The sequence below is a fragment of the Ursus arctos genome, unplaced genomic scaffold (genome assembly GCF_023065955.2).
Source record: "Ursus arctos isolate Adak ecotype North America unplaced genomic scaffold, UrsArc2.0 scaffold_8, whole genome shotgun sequence".
In the NCBI taxonomy this organism is placed as follows: Eukaryota; Metazoa; Chordata; class Mammalia; order Carnivora; family Ursidae; genus Ursus; species Ursus arctos.
Window position 1 is genome coordinate 4,947,091 of NW_026623100.1, and position 21,565 is coordinate 4,968,655.

At 47.5% G+C, this 21,565-nt stretch overlaps 1 protein-coding gene across 4 annotated transcripts in view; it reads left to right on the forward strand.

Moving 5' to 3' along the window:
- Positions 1-21,565, forward strand: part of TGFBRAP1 (transforming growth factor beta receptor associated protein 1) — a 66,873-nt gene that overhangs the window by 21,611 nt on the left and 23,697 nt on the right. For all 4 annotated transcript variants that reach the window (XM_026515684.4, XM_044379021.3, XM_044379015.3 and 1 more), the window contains 3 exons: positions 2,916-3,616; positions 13,654-13,848; positions 16,139-16,293. In XM_026515684.4, coding sequence (XP_026371469.1) covers positions 2,929-3,616; positions 13,654-13,848; positions 16,139-16,293 — 1,038 coding nt within the window. In that variant the 5' untranslated portion in view covers positions 2,916-2,928. The remainder of the gene's footprint in view (positions 1-2,915; positions 3,617-13,653; positions 13,849-16,138; positions 16,294-21,565) is intronic.

A 21,565-nucleotide genomic window follows, 5' to 3' on the forward strand; every position in this document is an offset into this window, starting at 1 on the left:
GCCTGGCCCTGGGAAGCTTTCTCTTAAGGCCACCTCTGCTGCGGCCAAACTCAGATTGTTTTGTTTTTTGTGTTTTGTTTGCTCCAGTGGTATGCTGGAAGCTTCCCTTGGGAAGACTGGACTTCTGCATGTTCTGTCTCTTGTGTGTGTAGCCACGCAGGTCGGCATTCTGCGGGGTTTTCCCCAGCCACAGCGGCAGGGGTCTGGGCAGGGTTGGTGGCGGTTTGGTGGCTCCGCCGGTTGCGCAGCCCATCCCAGCACCCAGCATGGGGCTTTGGTCTGTGGGTGGATGTCTAGTTTATTGTAGAAAAAGGGATAAGAAGGAGGAACATCTTAGCCACCATGATGCTGACATCAGTCTCCTTCTGCTTCTTATAAACCACATTTAATTTTTTTTTAAAGGCCTGTAGTAGGGAACTTCAGCAAGAGTTGAGTAGTTGTAGTTACCACATAGTGAAACAGTATTTCATTTCTTCTTAAATACTTATACTATAAAACTTAGCCAGATGCTTCTCTTCCAGCTCTAGCTCCCCGCTCCCTCCTTTTCTGTCCACCCGGCTCTTAGACTAAATATGAGGTGTTTGCATGTATTCTTCACCACAAACGTGTCTAGTTTATCTCTTGTGCGATGCGAAGACACCACACCTTCCAAGAGTTAAATAGGAGTTTACTTATGAGTGCCAGAAGCCTGTGTCTCTGTTCCTTCTGCGAAGGGAAGGGTACAGTTCACACTTCCAATAGCAGAGTCATTCCATCATGTGATTCTAAAAGACAGCCTTTATTGATCAATTAGTGAAGGCAGAAGTATTGCATAATACTTTGCTTTCACAGACTTAGGATGTCTCACAGCCTACATTTTTAATACCTGTGTTTTAGTCTTTGGCATTTAAATGGAGAAAATATATATCCAGTTTGGGTTTTGTGGTTCTGTTCGGTCATGACAAATAGATGGTAGTGTTTAAAAAACGACTGGTGTCAAGACACTGAAGCTTACTTTTCCCCCAACCCTGGGCTTTCCCTGGGACCCTTCGAGTTCCCACGGCCCCAGATAGATGGACAGGATTCGTTTCTGTGGTGCCTTCTGAGCCTCACACCCCACTTTCTTGCCTCTCTTCCATAGTCTCTGTGAGGACACCTCATGTAAGTAAGTGTGACAGTGCCTGGGGCGGGGGAGGCTGTGTGTGAGCACTTGTCTGGCTTATATTTCAGTCTGTCCTTCAGTGTCAACAAGGTGGACACAGGCTACATAGCTAAGGGCTGAAGACAGCATTATTTCATCTCTCGGTACCCGGCTTGGGAAGTAGAGACCGAAAGTAGGCTGGGGCTTTGAGGGGGATGTATCGAAGATTAGCTCAGGGGCGCCTGGGTAGCGCAGTCGTTAAAGCGTCTGCCTTCGGCTCAGGGCGTGATCCCGGCGTACTGGGATCGAGTCCCACATCGGGCTCCTCCGCTATGAGCCTGCTTCTTCCTCTCCCACTCCCCCTGCTGTGTATCCCTCTCTCGCTGGCTGTCTCTCTGTCACATAAATAAATAAAATCTTTAAAAAAAAAAAAAAAAAAAAAAGATTAGCTCAAACACTTTTATCGGGTACTTGCTATGTGCCAGATATTAAGTATTTTACTTGAGCTGACTTATTTAATCCTCAAAGTCTCGTTATGAAGCAGGTACCATTATTACGTTCATTTTACAAATGAACTGAGGCACGGAGAAGCCGAGTGACTTTCCCCAGGTCACATAGCCAGTAAGTGACAGAAAGGAATTCTGATGGTGTCCAGTTGAAATACCTCATCCCCACACCTGAGATACCTTCCTTCCTGGGGATTCCAGTGACTCAGGGAAGGAGACTGGAGTCCTCCTTGTGTAGCTGTTGCTGCCCCAAGAGATATCAGGGTATGTAAGAAATGATAGCACTCTACATTCTTTCTTGAATATTTCCAAGAGTTCTTCCCGCCTTGGCTAGAATGCCTCAAAGGATTAAGGAATTTAGCCTCTCTTGAGGCGACCCTACTTCTGGACAGCTCGAAGTGCTGGAAAAGTCCAGCTGGCTTCCCCTAACTTCCATCAGCCTTCCGTGGACCTTTTTGGAGGAACATTTCTCCCCTCCTGCTTGAGTGGATCGGGGAGCCTGTGTGAGTTGCCTTCCTGCGGGCTGAGACATCAGGGAAAGGCCATCTTGCTCATTTCTGCTGCCTCTAACTTTGTGGTGTGTGAAACCAGAGTCCTTTCAGACACTGGGGCAGTCGGTCTTCCAGCGGGAGCCATCCATTCACTGACATGTCAGTGGCCTTCTCCCAGGTCCACTCGATACGTCCTCCCCTGACAGACGTAGAGATTTGAGGCACGTCTTCACCACTCTGCATGACCGCATTTCCTCGGAGCGCCGAATAGGGTGCTGGGAAGAACACAGCGTTCTAGGTGTGGCCCCTGCCTCAGTGTTTCTGACAGGATCTGAGGGGCAAGATGTAAGCACCTGAGGCAGTTGCGTCCCGCTGTTCGCTTAGACGCTCAGTCAAGTGGCCAGAGAAGCTCAGGGGAAGATCAGTGAGGATCGTGTTTGCCTTTCTCCAAAACGTTTCTGCTAGCTTGTCTCTGGGTGGATGTGTGGTTGTCTTCTGCTTCCAGCTACATCTCCCAAGAACAACAGGAGGAAACTCCGTGTCAGTCTCGGCTCTGTTGAGCACGGGCAGGATGGCCTTAAAGCCCACGCATGTGCTGTCCTGCTGGGGTCTCCCATTTGCCTGGTGGAAGGAGACCCAGAGGGAGAGCTTTTCTCCCCAGTACTGTTTCTTAACAGTGTCCAACGGTTTCCTTTCACTGAGATCGTAACTGAGGAATCAGGTGTATTCATTGCGACCCGACATGGTTCGCTCGTTGTTCGCTACCCTGAGTTGACGTTCCTGTCCCCCTCCCTGCAGGTCACCAGCAGACATGATGAGCACCAAGGCCTTCACGTTGGTCTCTGCCGTGGAGTGGGAGCTGCTGGCAGGCGACAAGGAGCGGGTGCACATAGAGTGCGTGGAGTGCTGCGGGAAGAACCTCTACGTGGGCACCGGTGACTGCGTCGTCTACCACTTCCTGTTGGAGGAGCGGGCGCTGCCCACCGGGACAGCCACCTTCTCCGCCACCAAGCAGCTGCACCGACACCTGGGCTTCCGGAAGCCAGTGAACGAGCTGCGAGCGGCCTCGGCCCTCAACAGGCTGCTGGTGCTCTGTGACAACTCCATCACCCTGGTCAACATGATGAGCCTGGAGCCCGTGCCCTCGGGGGCACGCATCAAAGGGGCTGCGGCGCTGGCCTTGAACGAGAACCCTGTGAACGGAGACCCGTTCTGCGTGGAAGTCTGCATCATCTCGGTCAAGCGCAGGACCATCCAGCTGTTCCTGGTGTATGAGGACCGGGTTCAGATCGTCAGGGAGGTGTCCACGCCGGAGCAGCCCCTGGCCGTGGCCGTGGACGGCCACTTCCTGTGCCTGGCTCTGACCACGCAGTACATCATCCTGAACTACAACACGGGCTTCTCCCAGGACCTGTTTCCTTACTGCAGCGAGGAGAAGCGCCCCATCGTCAAGAGGATCGGGAGACAGGAGTTCCTCCTGGCAGGTCCCGGAGGACTGGGTGAGCCGCCGCCAACCTCCACCCCCCACCTGTCCGTTCCTTTGGCCTTACCTCCGTGAGCCCTTGCCCAGATCCGGGAGGGAGAACTTAGCTGTGGAAGTAGATACTGGTGAAGCGTATTCGCCAACGCCGAGGGTGTGTGGCAAGATGTAAACAGATGCAGAGCCAGCGTTTGCTAACGTTCCCTTAGGTTGTGCGGTGAATGTGGGGTTAATGGAACACAGATAGGCCGGTGGTAAAGTGAGCCAGCTTTATTCTGTGCTAACGAGGAGCCTTCCCATGGCTCTGGGGAGAAAATTCCTCTGTTAGACTTCCTTATAAGATTTTCTCACGTGGCTGGGTTTGTCAGTTGACTGTTTTTACTCTTTGTTATGAAAAGGAGTGGAGCTCACTTAGACAGATTTTCAGGCACGGAGACTTCAGTCCATTATTTGACTGACCGCAGTTTCATCCCACCACTGGGTCCTGTCGCTAGCCCCCTGAAAGGGCTTTGGCTCTGTCACACGGCCTTGCGAGTTCCCTGTGCTGCCTGCTCGAAGTTGAGGCTCAGAGCTGTTTACGGCATGGGTGACTTGTACTTTCTTTTCAGCCGCGGATGGCTCGTTTTCGGGTGCGTGTGTGTCTGTGACACGCAGCGGGTGCTGGGGAGGGTGAGTCCACCTCACCACCCGGACTCGTGAACCGTAGTCTCTGTGTAGGCATCTCATCTCAGAGCAGGGGTACGGATTTTCTGGTGATGACAAAAGTTGAGGGCGTGAACTCTGGTCAGTGTTCACTGACTGATTTTTACTTTTTAAATCCGTTTTATTTTTTTGAGCCCTTTGGGTTCATAGCACAATTGAGCAGAAAGTACAGAGTTCCCATATACCCACTGCCCCCAAACACGAACGTCCTCCTGCACTATCCGCATCCCCCCAGCAGAGTGGTACATTTATGATAATGGATGTATCTACAGTGATAGGTTATAATCACCCAAAGTCTGTAGTTTACATCAGCGTTCACTCTCGCAGTTGTACATTCTGTGAGTTTGGACAAATGTATAACGATGCGTATCCATCATTATGGTACCATAGAGAGTATGTTCACTGCCTTCAAAATTCTCTGTGCTCCACCTGTTCTTCCCCTACACCCTCAGTCTCTGGCAATCGCTGATCTTTCCAGAGTGTCATGTAGTTGAAATCATACAGTACGTTACCTTTTCACGTTGACGTCTTTCACGTAGTAATATGCATTTACGGTTCCTTCATGTCTCTTCATGGCTCGATAGCTCAGATTTTTACTTTTTGGAAAAAAATTCTTTACCCAACCACCTTTTTCTTTAGCAAAAATTCCCAATTTTAATGAAAAATTTGTATTATGGAAAACATATATAGATTTAAGAGAATATTATAATGAACTCAAATGTACCCATCACTCAGCTCCAGCTATTACGAATTCCTTGCCAAGTGCTTGATTTATACACCTAGCTGTTTCCGCGACTTGATTACCTGCAATCACGGGCATCATAGCACTTCTCCTAGAAACTGTCCATTATGTAGTTCCAAGTTCCTTAAAAAAAGAAAGAAAAGAGGAATGAAAAGCACAATACCATTGCATACCTAAAAAAAGAAAATTTTTTCTAAAGATTTTATTTATTTGTCAGAGGGAGAGTGCGCACACAGGCAGGAGGAGAAGCAGGCAGAGGGAGGAGAAGCAGGCTGCCTGCTGAGCCAGGAGCCTGATCCCAGGACCCTGGGATCACGATCTGAGCTGAAGGCAGATGCTGAGGGCAGTTGGTTGACTGAACCACCCGGGAGTCCCACATACCCTAATACAATGTAACGTCATTCCTCAATGTCATCAGATGTCAAGGCATGCCATATTTCTCCTGTCAGCACACATCCACAGAGAGATCTGTGTAAATTTATGTTTAAGGGTACGTGTGTTTATTTTTCAGTTTGAGTCAGATCCCACGTGAGACGTGTGCATTGCAATCGAATGATCTGTTAGGCTTCTCTGCGTCTGTAAGTTCTCTTAAGATTCCGTCTCTTTTTATTTTTCCCTAACTTCTTGTTGAAGAGGTTGGATCACTACTTAGAGCATCCCACAGCCTGAATTTTGATGATTTTTATCCCCTTATATTTTTACTATGTCAGGTTGACCTTTGCGTTTCCCGCCACCTGGTAATTAGGGTGCCAGGTTTTGTCAGATTCAAGTGTGGGGTGTTTTGTTTGTTTTGTTTTGTTTTTTGCTTAAGACTTCCTCATCGGCGGTGGAGGACTTCCATCAGGGTTGTGCAATTTCTTTTTCTCCCTCTGTGATGTCAGTAGCTATTGATGAGTGATGCATAGAGCCTTTAAATCATGGGGGACTGCCAGATGGCAGCGTTCTGTTTCTGTCCCTTCCTCCTTCTTACGTTAACTGGACTGCTTCAGTGAAGAGAAACTTACTGTATTTAGTTGCCCCCCAGGTACATTGTGTAAGAAAGGCAGAATGAAAAGGTTCTCAGTAAGGTGATCCCTTCTGTCTTCCAGAAGCGACTTTTAAAAAAATATCATGATGCATCATGGATTCAGACACATATGGTGCGTTTCCATCTACTTGTGCTTGGATGGGGTTGTCTAGGTTGACTGCCAAGCCCCCTTCACATGACCCTTGAACTCGGATGGCTCCCTTGTCTTCTCATGTGGAAGGTGATCCAGGTTCATTTTGTGCATTTCCTGCCCTAGATCAGGTTTCAGCCATTTCTCCAAGGACCCTGATGTTTACAGACCACGGGCTGGGTGCTAGAGCTGTTTGTTGCCCATTGTGTTCAAGCCACTTCAGTGGACAGAGTTGAGAAGGACGCCTTTCTTTTTTTTTTTTTTTAAGATTTTATTTATTTGACAGAGAGAGAGAGACAGCCAGCGAGAGAGGGAACACAAGCAGGGGGAGTGGGAGAGGGAGAAGCAGGCTCATAGCGGAGGAGCCTGATGTGGGGCTCGATCCCTGAACGCCGGGATCACGCCCTGAGCTGAAGGCAGATGCTTAACGACTGAGCCACCCAGGCGCCCCGAGAAGGACGCCTTTCTGTAAAGGTAAAACCCATTGTGAGACCATACGGATAGAACCAATTCACGGCTGTAGGGCATTGACCTCATCCGTCTCTATGTTCCTGTCTGCTTTCAACCACACTGAGCGTCTTAGTAAACCACTGCCCGACGTAATTGTTCCTTTGACAAACCGCACAGTACACAGAACAATACTGACACCACTGTTTCCGCCGTGTAATGACTGAAGACAGTTTGAGTGTTTATGGTTCTTTTTGTCTTCAGTGTAGGATGCACGTAAACCCACCAGGAATGGATGGTCACATTTTTAAAGTCACTTGGAAGAGTCCCCTTCTGTTTGGTTATGCCACCACCTGGATATATAGTTAATTTGTCTTATTTTACTTTTGATTTTTAGGAATTGGCTTTCTTTTATTGTATATTTTTACTCTGTAAATATGTACAAGGTTCCAAGTCAGGTGGGCTATAGCCAGGTATACTCAAAGAGCTGATAGCCTGTCATCTTCACTTCTCTTCTTCCCCCTTAGGCAGCCTTTATGTTTATGGTATTTTTATGGTTTATCCTTTCATTTTTTAATAAAAAATACAAATAAATATGAAAGTATTTGCATCTCTTTCTCAGCTCTTTTTTTTTTTTAACTTAGCAATGTATTACGGAGACCCCTTTGTAATATAATCCAGAGCTACCGCTCATTTCATAGCTGCATGCTACTCCGTCGTGTGGAGGTAGTATGGGTTTTTCTAATCAGGCCCCTACTGAGGACATGTGGGTTTTTTCCAGTTTTATGGTTTTACTAGGGACTACTTTTTTTGTATTCTCCTGGTATATCTATGGAAAAGCCTTTTATAGGTGGGATTGTTGAGTCAAAGTACAAATGCATGTGAGTTTTGCTACGTATTGCCATATTCCTTCGATAAAGTTTGTACATTTTCTGTTCTCCCAAGCAACATATGACAATGCCTATTTCCCCTCAGCATTGCCAACAGAGTAGGGTATGTTGTCAACCTTCCTTCCGTGTTGTCCCCGGTCCTGTACATGAGAAGTGGTATTTTAGCATAGTTAATTGCACTTTTCCTGTGATGAGCAAGAATGAACTTTTTAAGAAAAGATTTATTTATTTCGGGGGTGGGGGGAGGGGCAGAGGGAGAGAGAGTTTTAAGCACACTCCTTGGAGCCCAACACGGGGCTTGATCTCACGACCCCTAGGTCATGACCTGAGCCAAAACCAAGAGTCGGATGCTTAACCGAGTACGTCACACAGGCGCCCCAAGAGTGAAATTTTTTTCATACATTTAGGGGCCACTGCCTTTCTTCTGATGGGGATTATCTGTTCTTTTCTCTTGCCATTTCTTTTAGTGCTCTTTATGCGTTCGAGATACCAACTTGTCGCCTGGCGTAGGTTTCAAATATTTGTTTCCCGTCTTTACCGTGCAAAAGCTTTTCTTCAACACTCCTATATAATCAAATGTATTAACCTTTTTACTTTATTGCATCTTGATTTTGAGTCATAATTAGGTAAGAATTCTACCACTGACCCACCAATGCACTGATTTCAAGTCATAATTAGGGACATTTCCCTCTCTCCGGTTATAGACAAACTTACCCATGTTTTCTGCTAGTACTTTTATGGTTTCATTTTTTATAGTGCAGAGTGTAAGGAACGGATTCAGTTTTTTGTTTTTTTTTTTTTAAGATTTTATTTATTTGACAGAGAGAGACAGCCAGCGAGAGAGGGAACACAAGCAGGGGGAGTGGGAGAGGAAGAAGCAGGCTCATAGCAGAGAAGCCTGATGTGGGGCTCGATCCCAGAACGCCGGGATCACGCCCTGAGCCGAAGGCAGACGCTTAACCACTGCGCCACCCAGGCGCCCCAGGAGCGGATTCAGTTTTATCCTTTTCTCTGTGCCTGTCCGTTATCCCAACCAACCGACTGCAGAGCCCACCTGAGGTCACTGATGTAGGCAGCTGCCTTTAATGCACACCGAATTCCCTTCTGCCATTGGTCTATCTCTGGATTTTCTCTTCTGTTCCGTCAGCGTGTGTGGCTGCTTCTGAGCCAGTACCTTACTGTTTCAGTTATAAGGCTTTCTAGGGAAAACATTTGACTCCAATATCACTTGTAAGCTCTCTTATACGTTTCCTATATACAGGTTCTGCATGCAACATAGTAATCACCACTTTATTACATGGCTCCAGAATTAAGTTCAAGGATGGGCCCCTGGGTGGCTCAGTCCGGTAAGCATCCACCTTCAGCTCAGGTCCTGATCCGGGGGTCCTGGGATTGAGCCCCCTCCCCATGTCACTCAGCAGGGAGTCTGCTTCTGCTCTGCCCCTATCCCTCCCCCTACTCATGCTCTCTCTCTCCCCCCCCCAAATAAATAAATAAAATCTTTACCAAAAAAAGAATTAGGTTCAAATAAATTACTATAATGAATGCAAATGCACCTTTAAGCATATGAAAGCTATAAATTTTCATTTTGCTTGTTTCTCCCTAAAGATTATATGCACTCACTCCCGTGTCATGAGAAACCACTCTTAGCTTTTTGCCTTAACTTAGATTTTCCTATTCTCAGCAATACTTTGTTGAAATTTTCAGAACGTGATTGAGTCTTGTGACTTTTTTTTATTTTTATTTATTTATTTTTTTAAAGATTTTATTTATTTGTTTGACAGAGAGAGAGACAGCCAGCGAGAGAGGGAACACAAGCAGGGGGAGTGGGAGAGGAAGAAGCAGGCTCACGGCAGAAGAGCCTGATGCGGGGCTCAATCCCACAACGCCGGGATCACACCCTGAGCCGAAGGCAGACGCTTAACCGCTGTGCCACCCAGGCGCCCCGAGTCTTGTGACTTTAAACTCTGTCCTTTGATAATACTTCTTGGAAAATGCACATAATTAAGCTCTTCTTGACTCCACATGGCCCCCTGGCCGCTTGGCCCCCTCCCCTCCTCCCAGCTCAGATAAGGGGACCTCTGATATTTAAAGGGTGCACAATTGAAAATATTGCTTTTTAAAGATGTACCATTTCCACATTTGTTACATTTGCACATTGACAGCACTTGACTCTGACAATATAGAAACAATAGAGTTTGTCACCTGCTCCGCAGGCATATAATTAATTGGTGGGTGTTAATAACAGTACCTTCGTTCCTAAGTGATTCTCTGGCACCTTCTACTGCCTGACCCCGGCCCATCAGCTGCCAGTTACTGCTCTGCTCTTTTATTCCAGTGTCATCTTCTGCTTTTTGGGTGAATAGAAGCCTTTGTTCTTGACCTCTGACTTCTTTTTTTTTTTTTAAAGATTTTATTTATTTATTTAACACAGATAGAGACAACCAGCGAGAGAGGGAACACAAGCAGGGGGAGTGGGAGAGGAAGAAGCAGGCTCATAATGGAGGAGCCTGATGCGGGGCTCGATCCCATAACGCTGGGATCACGCCCTGAGCCGAAGGCAGACGCTTAACCGCTGTGCCACCCAGGTGCCCCTTGACCTCTGACTTCTGCCCATTTCATTATGAGAACACTCATGTCAGGGCCTCTGCACTGCATACCTCCTGGGCCGGGTGATACCCAGCCTTATGTGAGTAAATGCAGTCACCCGGATTTAATTCCAGGAGGAGGCCGGACAGCGTCTTACTGTCCATGTTCCCGGGAGATTGTGCTATACATGCTTATTTGACCCGAAATTTGGGCGTCCTCAGGCTTACTGTTTACGATTGCCAAGTGCCCAGGGGAGTGGTGTGCAGGAGACCATGCCTTTAGGTTCTTTTCGGCTGGCTGGCTCTAAACGCACAGAAAAGTTAAGATAGTGCTAACCGAATTTCCTCCTCCAAAGCTCAGTCCTCATTCCAGATTCTTAATGCTTCCCAAAGCTTTACGCCTTGGTTTCTCTCCAGCAGTTTTTAATGCTGTCGGAATACTTGGGCAGTGCAGTTGGTAGGCTAGTTCAGATGGTAATTATGTCCTCTGTGTTCTGGTAGAACACTGGCAATGCCAAACCCAGGGCCTTCGGTCCCATGCGCTGTCCGAGCTCGGCGGCAGAACCAGACTGCCCTCATTGTTTCATCCTGCATCCAGCTCTGAGTCATCGTGGTGGAGTTCTGCGAGTTTTCATTGACTTCTTACCTGCTTTGCGAAGAGATGAGAACAAAAAGCCCCCACCAGCCTCAGGAGCAGTCCTCGGTTACACCCTGCAGAGACGGTTCCTCTCGGGTCATCCTGTCCTCTCTGTGGCTTTTGGTGGGCTCTGTGGAAGCATGGTGTCCTCCTTCAGGAAGCATGCTACTCCCACCCCCTGAGAAAGCCCTGGAACTCCAGGCTTCCCTCTCCCAGAAGTCTGTGTCCTCTAGTTCCGGGAAGTGCAAACACTGTCTCCCGACCAGCCCTGCATCCTAATCCCTCTTTCGTTTCAGACTCAGTGCAGTGCTGTTCAGTCCTGAGGCTGACACCCCCACGGTAGCCCTTGACTCACTTTCTCTCTTGCTCCCACTGAGTCAGCGGCCAGGTTCCCCAGTTCACCCCTGGAAGTGACCGTCCCTCTTTTGTGCCCCAACCCTGGCCTGGCCAAGGCCTCCTCCTTGGTCGCAGGCAGCCGTCTGGCCCTCCCCTGTGTGGCTCCTTGCACACAGCAGTCACACTTCTGCCAGGCTGGCCTTCGGAAGCCCCTGTGGTCTGTAACAAGTGCAGGCCACACTCTTCAGCCTGACTAGAGCCAGTGCTGCCCATTCCAGTGCCAACTTGGCCTTCGGACAGGGTTTGCCCTGTCCCGGGGACATGCGCCCTCCCTTCTGCTGCCCCCTGCACGCGTCCCCTTCCCTGTGCGGGCTGGGGTCTGGTCACCTAGCTCCGTCTGGACTTGACCTCCATCCTCACTCCATCCGTTCTTGGAAAGTGTTTGACACCTTTCTGTGCCCGGTCTTTATCTCTCATGTGGTCATTATTTACGTGTTTCCCTTAACCACTTCACCCCCCGTGAGCCCTTGAATCTGTCGTCCGTGTCTTGGTAGCGACCTCCGTGCTCCCCACAGCGAATGTTCCGTGACCTGAAACCACTGCTCAACACACTAACTTGTAGTTCTTTTCGTCTGTGCTCATTTAACAGAGGGGCCTTCTTGTCTGATCGTGGCGCACTCACCCACAGCCATGTCATCTTTAACGTATCTACTCAGTTTTACGCTGTTAGGAAAAATATCGTGGAGACCACCCTTGTACTTACCAGTTGGCAATAGATTTAAAAGTAGAATCAATCAAAGCGGGTGAGTGTATATTCAGTTTTGGTAGCTGCTTCCCAAATCATTCTCCAGAAGGTGTCTCCTCATGCCGTACCAGTACTCCGTATTTTCGGTCTATAACCTTTGGCCGAGCTGGTGGGTAAAAGTTGTGTTTTTACTGGTTTTCATTTAAATTTGTGGCCTTGGCTATTGACGAATATGGAATCTCTTTGTGAATTTATTAGCCATTTGCATTTTGTCTTTTGTGAGTTACTAATTTATAGCCTCTCTTTCTGTATTGAGTTTGGAGACGTTGAAGGGCCAAAGGGAAATACTGAAGATCAGAATGGTTTACATTAGGCAGTTGTGACTCCGTAGTAGAGGGGACACACACACACACACACACACACACTCTAGGCTTATTGTTCCATCATCTTTTTTTTTTTTAATTCAGGTTAGCTAACATATAGTGTAGTTTGGTTTCAAGAGTAGATTCAGTGATTCATCAGTTGCCTATAACACCCAGTGCTCATCACAAGTGCCCTCCTTAATGCCCATCACCCATCTAGCCCATCCACCTGGCCACCTCCCCTACAGCACCCCTCGGTTCCAGTTGTTGCTCCCACGTGCCGAGAACCTGCATGTGAAGTGTTAACTGGGCCTGATGGTGCTCTGAGCACAGTGTTGTTCTTCAGGGAGGGCCTGGCGTGTGTTAGGTAAAAGCAGGGTGTGTGTACGCATGCGTGAGGTCCCACGTGATGCCCAGTTTCAGGAACAGCCTAACGTAGAGGAAAAGACCTATGTTTGTAATAGATTAACTGCAGTATATTTTAGTCTTTGTAACTACAGAAAATTTAGGTGGGTGGTTGGTTTCACAGGTTTAGGAATTCTGCTCATATGATGTGGTTGAGATAGTTGCCCTTGTTTGAATCTTGAAATTCTTTGCGTATCTCTGTGTCTCCCCTCCCGGTTCTCCAGCCTGTACAGCGGAAACCGGCTGTTGCAATAGCAGCTGATGGTTTGCAGGTGACAACACGCTGTTTTTAAAGGTGTTTTACGTCACCTGGTTTGAACGCTAAGTTACAATGGATTGACTTGACTTTGCAAATGTATTAATTTTGGTAAACCCCAGTATCTGTGGACTATATGTAGCTTACTGGGAAATGGCTAGTTTGGTAGTTTATGCACAAGACAGTTAAGCTGTCATTTGCTATGGAAGTTACTGATGGACACTCAACAGCAGTATGTCTTGAAGTGCAGAATTGGTTCTGTCCCTACATTAGAGGGTGTGTGTGTCCAATATTGGACTTCAGCTCTGAGCAGGGACAGTGCCTGATAGGATGTCTTGTGCAGTGCCTGGCACATAGTAGGAGCTCAGTAAATGTTTGAGGGAATGTATTCAATATTCATTCAACAAGGAATGGCCGTAACTTAGAGACGCTAACCAGTTGGAGGATTGGATGTGAGAGAGAGCTTGCAAAGCTGCGTAAGCTGCTGGGAAGTAACTTTTTCCACACAGGTGAGGACATGTGCTTTATAAACCTTTGGGTGGGTACATGTAGCCTTTTTTTTTAAGCTCATTTTTAATTGGAAGTAAATGAAAGGTACACATCCAGGGCAAGGTAGTTCTCTCTTAATAAAGTCACATAGGCTTCTTCACACCTGTGGCGTATTATATTATCTTTCTGATCTTGAAATATAAGGAAGGAGGGGATGGTATTTTGCATCCAGACACATCTACAGAAAGGAAAAATGCCACAGTTCTTCGGAGGCCCACCTGACTCTTCCTGTTTTTACAGGCATGTTTGCCACAGTTGCTGGCATATCTCAGCGAGCCCCTGTGCACTGGTCGGAGAATGTGATCGGGGCGGCCATTTGCTTCCCGTATGTCATAGCGCTCGATGATGAATTCATCACAGTGCACAGCATGTTGGACCAGCAGCAAAAGCAGACCCTGCCCTTTAAGGAAGGACACATTCTACAGGATTTTGAAGGTACTACTTTGCACAGAAATCTTAATGAAATTTAGTTATCAACCCATTTGTGATGTTTCTTCCGTAAATGTTATTAAGAGTCCATTTGGAGCTGGACCTCATGCTAAATTTCGAAGTTACACAGGGGATGGTAATGCAGTCTACAAGCTCTGGGGCTCCAAAGGTCATGGGGAGATAGACATTTGGACAGATAGCAGCAGTTGAAGAGCTTGATAGGCATGAACCAAAGCCAACTGAGAGAGCAGGAATGTTTCCTGGAAATATCAGGGAGGGCTTCCTGAAGGAGATGGTATTTGAGCCAAACCTTTAAGGATGAGTGGAGTGAGCCAATCAAATTTGGTGTGAAAGAACCTCAGGTAGAGAGAAAGGTGTCTGCAGGTGTGTGCAAGAGGGAGCCCTGGGCTTCAGGCCGTGTGAGCAATTCAGGGTGACTGTAGCATGTCATGTGTCAGGCCAGCCTGAGAAGAGACTGCAGCAGATCAGGGCCGTCAGGAGGGACCTCCCCTTGTGTGCAGCAGTGAGCCCAGCAAGGGACTTCTTTTACTTTTCCTGAATTTTATTATGAACATTTTCAAATGTACTGAAAAATCGAAAGAAAAACAAAGTGAAGCACCATATACCATTCACCTAGACTCAACACTTGTAAACATTTTGCCGAGCCATTCAAAAGTAAGTAAAAGACATCATGACATTTAATCTGAAACACTTCAGCACTCATCTCCTAGGAGTTAGAGCATTTTCCTATATAACCACAAAGCCCTTTCACCCCTTAGAAAATGAACTCTAGTATCCTGGCTGTGTTCACATTTCCCTAGTTGTCCTAAGAAGGTCTTTTATGATATTTTCTTCAAACCAGGAACTGATCTAGATTTATACATACATTTGCCATTTAAGGATTTCAGCTCACCATACGTTGCCCTTCCGGTTCTAAATGCGAGGGATATAAACTCACTAAGATTCTCGGCCCCCACATTAAGTGTGTCACATTCCATTCGGGGGCCCCAACACACACATCAGAAGAGCATGTCCCCTAACGATATCACGGTGCTGCAGAGGAGTGGTAGAGGTGGGCATGGGGTCATGCGCACATCGAGGCTGCTGATGTAAACCCCCCCCCAGGTGCAAACAAGGAGAGGCTTCCCAGGAAAAGGGACACCCATGCAGAGAAGACACAGCATCTCAGAAAAATGACTTCGCTTGTGATACAGAAGGCAGATAATCTGGACAAGAGAGCAGAGCGGGAAGATGTCCAGGCAAGGAAAGATGAGGCCTTCCATGACATCAGACGGTGGGGCTGGCGTGGAACGATGGGTTTCCAGGAGAGAAGAGCGGAGGAGCCGGGAAGGCTTTGCTGACATTGAGTCGTCCTTCAGACAGGCAGGAAAGATCATCCATTGCTTCCTGCGAGAGGGTGGTAGTTTGCTTACAGAGTGTGTCCAGAAGGGGCAGAACTCAAAGCTCCGTAGCAGGAGCACGTGTTGGACCGCAGCTCCGGTTCTGTGGCCTGTCTGCACAGGGTCTTACAGTACTCCGAGGGTGACGGCGTTGGCCACGGGTCGGGTGAACCCACAGGGCTGTGGGGGAATGAATAAGGTCAGGCTGAGACTTGGGTATTTGGATGGTAAGTGAGTAGGAAATATCTTGTGGTTCAGAATGTAGTATTAGAATCTTAGTTTCTTAGAAACTAACATGGAAAGAAAAGAATTCTTAGAAAAATTTTATAGGAAGTATATCCTAATTCTTGTAGATCGTTGGCCATACTTGATCTCTGTAACTTCTTTGGACTATATGTTATGTATCTACTCAGATGATTTTACTTTATTTTAAGATTTTATTTGTTTATTTGAGAGAGAGACAGAGAGAGCATGCGCAGGGGGAGTGGGAGAGGGAGAAGCAGAATCCCCGCTGAGGGTGGAGCCTGACACGGGAGGGCCGTGGACCCTCGATCCCAGGACCCTGGGCTCATGACCTGAGCTGAAGTCGGATGCTTAACCGGTTGCCCCTCTACTCAACTGATTTTAAATTTATCAGCACTTTCAAACAAATAGCAAAAAAAGCATATTTTGTACTTTGGAAATGTGGTATTAGTGCCCACCCTTTTTCTGACAGTTGACAATATGGGAAGAAGAAAAGAAAAGCATAGTAATTTATAATTTCTGTAGGAATTTTGTGTTGGGAGAATTACGATGAAGTCAGCCATCAGATCGGATGACAGGCCCGTTTCGGGGAAGCAGCGTGTGTCTGTGCAATATGTTCTTTCTCTTTCCAACACTGTTGAATTTTTTCCCAGGAAGAGTGATTGTCGCCACAAGTAAAGGAGTTTACATCTTGGTTCCGTTACCCCTGGAAAAACAAATACAGGATCTTCTAGCAAGCCATAGAGTGGAAGAGGCTTTGGTTTTAGCAAAAGGAGCCCGGAGGAATATTCCAAAAGAAAAATTTCAGGTTTGTAATTAAGTTGGTTACAAGAAAGCGTGACGCCAAGCCACCAGCTAGAAAACATTCAGATTTCACTAGCATGTGTCGGCCCTCCCTGTGCGCCTCAATCTTGCAGATTGCTTTTGTATTTGTTGTTTCGTTTCCTCAGCCCATCCACATCATGTGGAGACGGAGGCAGGTTGCAGAACAGTCCAGGACAGCTGAACTGAGGTCTCACTGCCAGCCGAGGCCAAGCCAGACTGTGAACCTCTGGCTTGATTCCCGGGTCTGATATGTATACCAAGTGGTATTTCTCATCAACTCTCTTCTTCAGTGGGCCTTCGGAGAGGAGTCAGGGGCATAGTTCCGATAAACCAACAGAGTAACAATATCAGCTTAATTTGTCTCCTAATTTAGAATTTGTATTTGTTGGGATGGGGTTGGATGTTAAAAGTTCAGACTTCTAGTATCTATGGGAAAAGCTTTGTTAGCCATACTGATAAACGGCCTAAGACTGCAGGAATCCATCTAATTAATTTCCAGAGGAAAAAACTTAATGCACTTGAGACGCCAACTTTACTCTAGTTGGGGTGATAAATAAAACTGATCCAAGAGTCACAAGTTATTCTTATGTCCAAGGAAATCAGGTTCCCTAAAAATTGCTGGGTGATCGCTTGTTAGGTTAGTTCATGTTACTCTGTGTATTTGAGAGTAATGAGACATCCTGTGGGGGTGTGTGCTTCACTGCATATCGAAACCGATCATGAGAACTTCCGTGACTTAGTCGTGACCCCCTGATGGTTGCCGATCAGTCAGGTTTCCACACAGCTCGGTGGCTGTTGTAGAATGAAGTCATGCCTTCTGGCCTCAGTTGCTTTATGTTGCCAAGTGAAAGAAGACCGGACGTGTGATGTGTGATTATGGGTATGAAAGTGGGCATCTTGTTTTGTAATTTTTTTTGAGTGTAGTTGACACACGATGTTAGGCTAGTTTCGGGTGTACAACATAGGGATTCATCTGCGGACCTGATGCTGTGCTCACCACATGTGAAGAGGGTGTCTTCTCTGTGTTTAAAGATTGATAAACGGTTCCTCTTTGTTTCTGATTTTTTAAAGTGAGACTGATCTGTTAGCGTTCAGCAGGGGGCAGCAGAGGCAAACAGAAGAGCTGTTCAGGAGCTGTGCTGCGCTGAGCACACTTCCCCTGCAGCCGGTGGGTCACGTCCAGGTGGGGTAGCCAGGCCTTCTGTGCGGTCTGAGGCCTGTCCTTGCCCTGCTTGCTCTCCGCCCCATGAGCTGCCTCCTGTGGACACGTTGGATGTCTGGGTGAGCCACACGCTGGGGTGCCCTCTCCTTGCACGCACACCGTACATGTCTAAGTGTGCAACAGTTTCTTACGGAAGCACCCAGTGTTCCTTGTCTGATCTTCGCCTCTCCTTTCGCCAAGTAGCGCTCTGCAGTCAGTATTGGGTCACGGGAGTTGTCACCTTGCCCAGACGTCGTCTCACTGTCATCTAGATATCTCAGTTGGAGGCTTTCCCTTTCTCGCATGCTCCCTGCCCTCTCCCAGGCGCTGCAAACTCCTACATCCAGACCTGGAAATAGACCCTCAGAATGATCTTGAATCCAGCCCTCATTCCCAGTGCCCGTTGCTGTTGCTTGTGCGCAGACCCTTCTATTTTGCCTGAGTGATTATTTTAACAACCTCCGCGTGTGTGTGTGTGTGTGTGTGTGTGTGTGTGTGCAGTCCATCCTCCATGCCACTGTGGAAATGTTCTTTCTGAAGATGGACTCCTTTGCTCAGCGTCCTCAGACAATTTAGCAATAACCAGCGCCACTGTCCGAAGACGGGAAGGCCGGACAGCTGAGCCGGCTTTGCGCGTGCACGCCTGTCCAGTTGCGTTGGTGCCGGGCCCGCGAAGCGGTGTGTCCTCCCGCGTGCTTGCCCCCTGCTAGCGGCCAGTGCCCTGTGCTTTCACAGACCTCTCCGCCCTCCCCCTTTCCTGACTTGTGATTTTTGCTGGGCCCCGTTACTGGGCTGTGCTTCCAGACTCGACAGCATGCTTTCCGTACCTCGCCTACCCCTCTTCCCTGGGTCCTCCGCGTCCCCCCAGGCAGAACCCCCCCCCCCAGTGTTTCTGCAGTTCGTGTGTCAACACTCAAGTGCAACTCAGTTTGCACCTCAGTTCAGGCTCTGCCCTCCCGAGTTCCTAGGCAGACTCTGCCCTCTTTCTGTCCCTTGGCACCCTGGTCCCGCCTGGGCGGAAACCCCCTGCGCTTCAGGCAGAGCCAGTGCGTAATGGATTGCAGAGCAGAAGGTTTGTGTTAAAAACAGACCCGGAAGGGAAAAATAACATTGACAGAAAAAGGTTTAGAGAACGTGTATGTGTTTTTGAGGATGAGATGTGACTCTTGAGATGATGACGTACGTTACTTATTTTAACTTTCGGGTGCTTGCGACCCAGTGCTGGACCCTGGGCTTAGAGAAGCCAGAAAAGGAGAGGAAGAGGGATCACAGTCCAGTGGACAGGCTTGTCACTGCCCCCCCTTCATTTAAAGCAAGTGTCAGTTTTGTGTCACTGACTTCTGAACTAGGGAGAGATTTATCAAGAAGTTTAATTCGGGGACTGGGATTAAAAGACTAGTGCTTCCAGAGATCCCAAAGGGCCAGAGAGTTTAGATCTTTAAGACAACTGGGCTTCCATTATATTGAGGTGTAAGATGTTGTAAAGAAAGTGGCAGTAAGGAGACCTCCTGCATTAACAAAGGCTCGTGTCAGAAAGTTCTCCTGATTTGTGTCGTGTACTTTGGATAGTACTCATATTTAAGCTTGAACTCCGATACCTGTGGGGTGTTTTTTCTATTTCACCGAAAGCTATTTGAGTATGTATCTTTAAAAGGCAAGATGTCCCCTTTTAAATGTAACCACCGTGCGGTCTGCGAAACTCCCCAGAGCCCTCCCAGAGTCCTTCAAAGAACAGAGTCCCATCAGTGTTCACATTTCCCAGTTGTCCTGTGAGTGCTGCGTCCTGGCGTTCTCTGTCCTCCCAGGAAGTCTCACGGGCTGTGCCATCAGGCGACTGTGTGCCTGAGCCACTGGGGAGCGTCCCCTGTGCAGACCTGCCACCACGTCTCTCATATATGTAGTTAGGGTCCTTTGTTTCATTTGACTTGTATTTTCTAGGGATCGCTCTTTGGAGTTTAATTTTGTTTTATGATTACGTAAAATATTTATATAATTCAGAAGTCAAATCAACAAAACAAAGTTCATTCAAAGGAGTCTCTCCTCCCTCACCTGTCTCCCCCCCCACCCCCATCGCTCTCTTTCTTCCTCCCTGCACGCCACCCCCGGTCTTCTTTTTGCGTGAAGCTTGCAATTTTTGTTCTAATGGTTATCCTAATGGTATTAAGTTTATAGAAGCCCTTTGGTTTTCTCTTTTTCTTGCTGGGGGGAGCTCCTGTTGTCTGTTCGTTCCCCACTTTGAGCAGCATTTAGAATTAGCTGGTGAGGTCTTAGCACCTCCCCTTCCTTCCCCGCCCCCCCCGCCGACCCCGCATCAGTGTGAAAGGCACATCCCTTTATCCCCAGCATGTCCGCAAGCATAGTCTACCTCTTTGTCATCTCCCCACGGGCCCCCGGTTTTTGATGGTCACATTGTCTCTACTGTTTGCACACGTGCAGCCATCTCCTGTCTCTCTTGTATTTATCCTTCTTTGTTCAGGGCAGATGCGTACTGAACGCTCAGCGGCACATTCATGCTGCTGACTCTCCAGTCCTCTGGTTTTCGGCAGCGATCGATCCTCCGGCAGATGTCCCAGCGTGGGCGTATGGGAACACTGTCCCTGCATGTTGATAACAGTTCCTCTGCAGCTATAACGTCTTTGACTCACATTATCTTTCAATGAGAAACTTAAAGTTCCACCATGATGTTTTGCCACCAAGTGTTGACAAATATTGGATGACAATCTGAATTCCTTGCCCTTCTAGTGACTTGGTCTTTTGCCTTGAATGCCCAAAGGAGTTTTTCTTGGTCTTTCAAGCTCAGTTTCTCATTGTTGCCACTTAACTAGCAAATTGGAGCCAGCAAAATCCCCTTCCCCGTCTGTAAACGGTCTGCCAGGCTTTCCGGTGGTTCCTGATAGTGGCTTGGGAACTCTGGCTTTTGTGGCCTCACAGCCCCCTTTTCCTCTCTCCGCTTCTCCCCCCAGTTTCTAACGCCACCCAGTTCCTGTCGTTGGTGGTGTGTCCCCCGCGGCTCCCACGTTTGGATCTGTGGGCGTGCCGAGTCACTTCAGCTATTGGAAATGTTGGCAGCAAGTTCTTGGTTGTTACCCCAATTGTTTTGTCTGTTTGACTTGGGGTAAAATACACATTAACATAAAATTTACCATCCTAACCATTTTAAGTCTGCAGTTCAGTGGCAGCGAGCGCGTTCACATTGTTGGTCAACCGTCACCACCATGCATTTCTAGAGCTTCGTTGTCATCTTGCAAAACTGAAACTCTGTCCTCATTAAACACTAACTCCCCAGCCCCCTCCCCATATCAGCGTCATACCTTGTCAATGATTTTGACTATTCCAGTGTAAGTGGAATCATGCGGGATTTGTCCTTTTGTTCCACGGCTTCCTTTACTTCGCATAATGTTGTCAGGGCCCATCCATAGTACAGCGCTGTATGTCAGAGTGTCCTTCCTCGTTAAGGCTGAACAGTACATTCCGTTGTGTGGGTATACCACATTTGTTTATCCATCCATCCACTGATGGACCCTGGGTCGCTTCTACCCTTTGGCTGTTGTGAACTGCTATGAACTAAGTGTTCTGTTTTTAGGAGGAGGCTGCAAGATTAAAAAGACTGCATTGCCACTCTCTTCCCTGATACCTTGGTTTTGAGACATGTTAAAGTGATTATTAAAATTTTAATAGATTTACACACATACACTCACAGACACATTCTACATGGCAGAACCTACTAGAAATAAATTAAAAACAGAAGTAGCAAAAAAGGACTTTCAGTTTAAGGCACAGAAGGTAGGCTGATTTCTCTAAAATGTCAGGGCCTCCTTCGAATAAATAAGAAGAAAATGAATAGCCCAGGAGAAAAATGAATTGAACAGATATTTCATAGAAAGTGAAATCACCTGTCTTACAGATGTACGAGAAGATATTTTGTCTCACTCATACAGAGATGTGCAAATTGAAAGTTCACTAAGTTATTCTCCATTCAGATTGATAAAGATCAGAGGGTTTGAGGATACTCTGTTGAGGGTGTGGGGAAGTGGACACCTGCAGATACCGCTTC